The sequence below is a fragment of the Oncorhynchus clarkii genome, chromosome 4 (assembly GCF_045791955.1).
Source record: "Oncorhynchus clarkii lewisi isolate Uvic-CL-2024 chromosome 4, UVic_Ocla_1.0, whole genome shotgun sequence".
In the NCBI taxonomy this organism is placed as follows: domain Eukaryota; kingdom Metazoa; phylum Chordata; class Actinopteri; order Salmoniformes; family Salmonidae; genus Oncorhynchus; species Oncorhynchus clarkii.
Genome location: NC_092150.1, coordinates 72,143,221 through 72,149,220, shown reverse-complemented (window position 1 = coordinate 72,149,220; position 6,000 = coordinate 72,143,221). Strand labels below are relative to the sequence as shown.

Sequence of the window (6,000 nt, the reverse complement as noted above, 5' to 3'; positions counted from 1 at the left end):
CACTGATTTGCTTTATCTTGGCCAGGTCGCAGTTGTAAATGAGAACTCGTTCTCAACTGGCCTACCTGGTTAAATAAAGGTGAAATAAAATGTAAATAATAAATTAAATTACAGTTTTAAGTTATAAAAAAAATCCTGCAAATACCCTATAATTTTCATTCTCAGAGCGTTAATAAAGACTCCCAGGAAAGCTTTCAAGGAACCAGAGTAAAATGTTCTCAGAACCTCCATGCAACCTAAAAACGAATTTTCCAGAACAGGTGAGATTTTCAATTCTGTTCTAGGAACATTTTAAAAAACGTTCAGTTTTACCAGTCAGGAAACGTATGGCTTCATTTCCACAACCAATGTGAAACCAAAAACATACATTCCCACAACTTCCAAGGATTCAAATGTGCGAGCTGGGTTGTTACTTTATCCTGGACATATGTACATATACTGTATATCTGGTAATGGTATTTCCCTGAATATAGCTCCATTCTTGTGTATTTCATTAATTTTGTGTTAGGTCTACTATTTTTTTGTGCATAGTTGAGAAGGGCTCATAAGCAAGCATTTCACGGTAAAGTATACATCAGTTGTATTCGGCGCATGTGACAAAAACAATTTAATTCGATTTTTTTTTACAGCTACATAATGTCAGGATAGACTACCTCATAACCGCAGACCATGGGATACTGATGCTTGTAGCATGCATGTCACATTTAAGGGCCCAAGCCATGGGTTTAGCCTAAAAATAATTAGAATTTTAGCTTAATGTTTTTCCCCCATCGAGTTTATGTATCGTTTGGCACTGTATGGAACAATACACCCCTTTGTAAAATAAACACAGTTGACTCTACCGCTGCTGATCTGTTCCATTGCTTTTAAGCCTCCTACTTCCTGAGCCAATCTTACTACATCCCATCCCAATTTTCACAGTAAGTCATAGGACTTGTAGCGCAGCAAAGTCTAGCCTACATTTTGGGTGAAAAGGCAGCTGTCGATTATCACCTTAAGCTGCGTTTCATTTTTTTTATGGCGGTTTGATCGCAGGGGAGGCACTAGAGTAATGTCTTCGGTTTGGCTATTTGTTTCAAGTGAATTAGTCCATAAATAAATATCTTTGCAAAAATACGTAATCTCTCCCATGTCTTATTCGACTAGTAGTTGTTCTGAAATGTTTATTGCTTGCCTACATTTGACTCCCTCTATGTTTAATATAACACCCACATACAAACCGCAATAAAAAAAAATAAAGGGGGGTGGGGGGTGGCCAGTGGGCTGTTCCTCGCTTTACCAACACGCTGCTTGCATAGTGTCTCAACCACTACCGGTTTCTCTAATATCACGGGTTCCGAGTCTCACCAGTCGGTAGTTAACATCAACAACCCGCTATTTCATCAGAATCATCATGAGGCTTTCTACACTTCGCCATGCCTGCCGCAATTTACCGACCCCATCCGTACACCAACCTCGTACAGGAGTCAGGGTGTTCGGCTTGGCGAAGAGTTCCCTACCGCTAGGTCCATCCAGCAACAGCCAGTTGCTTCTCCGGGCTGCTAGTTCCGTAAGCGGCACTACCTCCGCGGAAAAAGCGCCCAAGTTAGGAAAGCAAACGGATGGACCGGGCTACGAAAACACTATCAGGTAAACAAAGCTTTTCAATATATTTCAGTCAATGTATATATTTTTTTACCATTCGTAACATGAACGAATGGCCATCTCACTTATTTCCTGAATGTAGCCAACTTGGTAGTTGAGCCAGCTAACGTTAGCATCTTATTCGATGAATACAGCGAACATCCACGCTACTTGCAATGTTGTATTTCATGTGGGATGTAGCCAGTTTCATTAAAGTTGCTGCAGTAGTTCGTCTTCATAACTTGAGCTTCCCGCGTGTGATCGGCATCTTTTAAGGAGTTGCTGACCAACTACTACCACCCAGCTGATGCAATTTTCCACTGTTCTTACTCCCATGCTGGCATGTATGTTTCACACACGTGTAATTGCAACAAATTGTAACTGATACATGAAAACGTTTCCGGTAAAGACTACAAACAAATGTTCCACAATAAAACATTTTACATGATGGTCGCCGTATGTAGTTCAGTGTACAATCCCCATTCCCCATGGCTGGCTTTGACTCAACCTCCAGTAGTAGGCTACTTGGCACAGCAACGTGGCACAGATCACAAAGTCCCCACACACTCTGTAAGGGAAAGTTTATGTAATTATTACTAATAACATGGTCACAAGTATCATTTCACAAAATATTTGTATATGTTGTTTTTCTTTTGTGGTTCAATCCCTTTTATTTGAATGATCAAACTGTCACTGTAGCCACCAATACAATCTAGATTTACACTTCCAAACATGATATCTGACTACAATCCAATCATAATGATAAAGCTTGACTACCAGTTGCTTGAAAAGTGTGTGATCGACATTGTCATGCCAAGGATTCTCTTTTGTTTTCGGCTGCTTCCTCCATAGCTTGCCCCTAGGACTACATGTGAATGAATATATGTGGTCTTTAGTGTGGATGACTGGGTTTTTCTGAATCCAGTTTCTCTTGCAGGGAGAATGTTCAAAGGACCAAAGAGGAGATGGTGGCTTTGCAGAGGGGCCACCCTGCACTCAAACCTACGCTGGCTATCATACAGGTAAACATGTCGTCTGTAGGTCATGGTGGCCTTAGATTGCTGCTGTGCTTGGCCGTTGTCAGTTGGGCTGGGTATTGATGGGTTATTCTAGGCTCCCCCGTGATTGTTTTATTGAACCTTTTGGTGTGTGTCTATGTTGCTCAAGACTTTGTATTCTCGTCTCAAAGGCAGATGAGGATGACCGTTTACTGGAGCTCAACAAGAAGATGGCTGGAAAGGTACATTAAGTGATTATGTTTCTCTTTAGCTTTAAAAAAGTAATTTTTACTATTAAGTCAAGTTACCTGTTGGTGTTTTCCCACTGTTCATTTCCCCGAATCCCTCGTTTCATAGATTGGCCTGAACGTTACTCAGATCTGCTTGCCCAGAGAATGCACTGAAGATGAGGTGAGTCAAACCAGCCAATACCTACTACACAAATTCCCACCACAATCCAACAGCACTCACTGTGATTGGACATCACATCATTGGCTGTTGCCTTCTTCCCACCCTTCCCTGCAAGTCAAATTCTGCCTGACATTCACTTTACTGTGTGTGTGTCTGTGTGTGTGTCAGGTGAATGCATCTGCATATCTTGTTCTTCCATTGCCTGTCTAATGAGTCAAGCCACAGTCTCTCTCAATGATCAATAAGTATTGGACATAATGTCATGGATCTCCCCAGAGTACTAGATAGTTGTTGTAGGAAATTGTTGAATCTCTTTCAACACCGTACGTTTATGAGGTTCCTTCCTTCTCAGCTGTGGACCTGGGAATGACCTTTTCCTTAGTAGGGTGATGATCATGGTCCTGTGTGTATTAGGTGAATATGGATATCTTTGGAATGGGTCTAGTGGATGTCTGGATTTCCTTGAGCGTGTCTGAGGTGTCTGCTGCTCTACTTTCACTATGTCCTCGGTGCATGTGTTTTCTCTTTCTTCTCCTCTCTCCCTCCATGTTTCTTTACTTCCACTAACCCACTCTCTTTCCAGGGGCAGCTGAGGTCACTATCAGTTACCTGAGTGGTTGACCTCTCACCTTCAGAGTGCACACTTCTAGACATCAAGGGCCACATTCTTGCTAGTTTACCTTTATGATTTAACTGAAGTAATTTCTCCCTCCAAATTCCACCCCATCCTTATCCCTCTCCCTGACACCCTCTTTCTTTATTTGTGTAGATTATAGAGGAGGTGTTGAAGCTGAATGAGGATCCCAGGGTGCATGGTGTTTACCTCCACCTCCCCCCTGCCTCCCTCACCAGCCGGGTCCTCAACACACTCAGACCAGAGAAGGACGTGGATGGGTAACTCATTCATTACAAACACAGCTCAGCGTACTTTCTATAACAACATGTTTGTACAATATTTTAATTAGTGTAATTACAGTATTGCCACACAGGTATCAGAGCTTCACCATTAATTCATCTGTTGACACCTGTCCCTTTCTGTCCTGGCTTTGTGTGCCTCTTGCCCTGTGGAGTTTCAATGCATTTTCTGCCATGCTGCCTTGAATTCGGTCCAAATCAGAATGTGCTGCAGGACATTAACAGCCCGTCAGAGAGACAGTACTGTGGGTTATTGTAGAGCAACTAAAACATGACCCAATGACAGAGAAACATTCCCTATTATAGGATGACAAGAGTTGCCTTACAACGACAGACAGAATTTTTAAGGTTAAACCACTGTTGGGCCATAGAGCATTGTTAGGGTCATAGCCTTTGCTGGATTATACAGTTACTACTACCACCATCACCCATGCTGTGCCATGGATTGTACATAAATCACATTTGATCTATACTGTAGCCCTACCCAGTTATTGCTCATTCATAATGCACAATATGAGGACTATTCTAAAACCACCTGGCCAGTCTACTGCCAACGCTACACTAGCAATGTCTTATGTCTACTACTTGTGCCCTACTTTATGCGTGTGTGTCCTGTCTATACTGTAGTGTGTCAGACCTGAATGTGGGGAGGCTGGTGCGAGGAGATATGAACCAGGGCTTCATACCCCCCCTGGCCAACGCTGTCATGGAGCTGCTGGCCAGACATGGTGAGCAGAGAAAGTGTCACGCTGCTACTTAAACTAGACTGGAGTAATTCAGAGCATACCAGCAATGGAGACCACTATGTGTAACTTAAGTCAAGCAGCTAGAGTTCTTCATCACTGATAAGCCTAGCGAGTACATACTATATGTAATGCATATGTCAAATCATTTTTGTGTTCAAATTGTAGTGTATGGATTGGATTACTATCCAGTTGAAATAGCTTTGCTATTAGTTTAGGGAAGATGATCCACATATGGATACAGTCCAATGAAAACGATGACACCAAACTATTACACCGTAAGAAAAACACTGGACTACTGAAGACTCTCACTTTTATGGAACCCCGGGAGGGACTATTCTAGGAATATGAGATAAATGTATATTGTACTGTTGAGTAAAAATATACTGTATTTATCTTATTCCATATTTTCCTGTTTCCGTAGACACCCCTATGGAGGGGAGGACCGTGTTGGTGGTGGGGGGTGAAGGACCCCTTGGGGTGGCCCTGCAATGCCTGATGCAGAGAAGAGGTATGGTGGTCCTCCACAGCCGGAGGATTTCTGAGGTTCTACAGAAACAGGTATGTACACACAGATGCATGCGCGCACACACACACATTCACCTTCACATGGTACACGTACAAAATGTGTTTCAATAGGCATGTTGTGTTTTGACCACTTGGTGGCAGTGTAGCTCTAATTGAGGCAATACCCTGAAACATGTGAGGTGTGTTTGATTGCTGTCATGCCATGATTAGACTGACAGCTTTGAAGACCTGCAGAGATTAAAGTCAAACCCATCTGCATCTATTACCCTGTACTTGAACTACTGAAGGATGTCATTTGAATTAGTTTGCTCACTTCCTTAATTTTTGTCTCACTCTGTCCCCTCTTTCTTATGCGCTCCATCTTCTTTTCTCTTGCCCGGGTGATGCAGGCGAACGCTGTAGTCCTGTTGGCTGCGGGGCATATGGATGTCCCTCCCACATGGCTGAGACCTGGGACTGCAGTCATCCACTGTGGCTCCGCTCTTATGACAGGTAGGACTGACCTGTGTCAATCAGGGGGGAACATCGTCATCATAGGGACATTACAGAACTGCTTGGTCACAATATGCTTTTAATGAGTTAATTCACTGCTGGATAGATTCTGTAATATACAGTGTATTCGGAAAGTATTCAGACCCCTTTACTTTTTCCACATTTGTTACGTTTCAGCCTAATTCAAAAAGAGATTTTAAGTATCTTATCAATCTGCATACAATACCTCATAATGACATAACAAAAACAGGTTTTTAGACCCCCCCCCCCCCCCCCCCAAATGTATATAA

The 6,000-nt window shown here is 42.6% G+C and overlaps 1 protein-coding gene across 4 annotated transcripts in view; it reads left to right on the top strand.

The window, feature by feature from the left end:
- The first annotated feature begins 1,304 nt into the window (after nucleotides 1-1,304).
- The window catches only part of LOC139407242 (methylenetetrahydrofolate dehydrogenase (NADP+ dependent) 1 like), an 88,318-nt gene continuing 83,622 nt past the window's right edge, over nucleotides 1,305-6,000 (top strand). For 2 of the 4 annotated variants that reach the window (XM_071150841.1, XM_071150844.1), the window contains exons 1-8: nucleotides 1,313-1,629; nucleotides 2,549-2,645; nucleotides 2,813-2,863; nucleotides 2,979-3,032; nucleotides 3,802-3,926; nucleotides 4,575-4,675; nucleotides 5,115-5,251; nucleotides 5,608-5,710. In XM_071150841.1, the coding sequence (XP_071006942.1) occupies nucleotides 1,394-1,629; nucleotides 2,549-2,645; nucleotides 2,813-2,863; nucleotides 2,979-3,032; nucleotides 3,802-3,926; nucleotides 4,575-4,675; nucleotides 5,115-5,251; nucleotides 5,608-5,710 (904 nt within the window). In that variant the 5' untranslated portion in view covers nucleotides 1,313-1,393. Of the gene's footprint in view, nucleotides 1,630-2,548; nucleotides 2,646-2,812; nucleotides 2,864-2,978; nucleotides 3,033-3,801; nucleotides 3,927-4,574; nucleotides 4,676-5,114; nucleotides 5,252-5,607; nucleotides 5,711-6,000 lie in introns of all 4 variants that reach the window. The other 2 variants (XM_071150842.1, XM_071150843.1) reach the window with 2 other exon arrangements.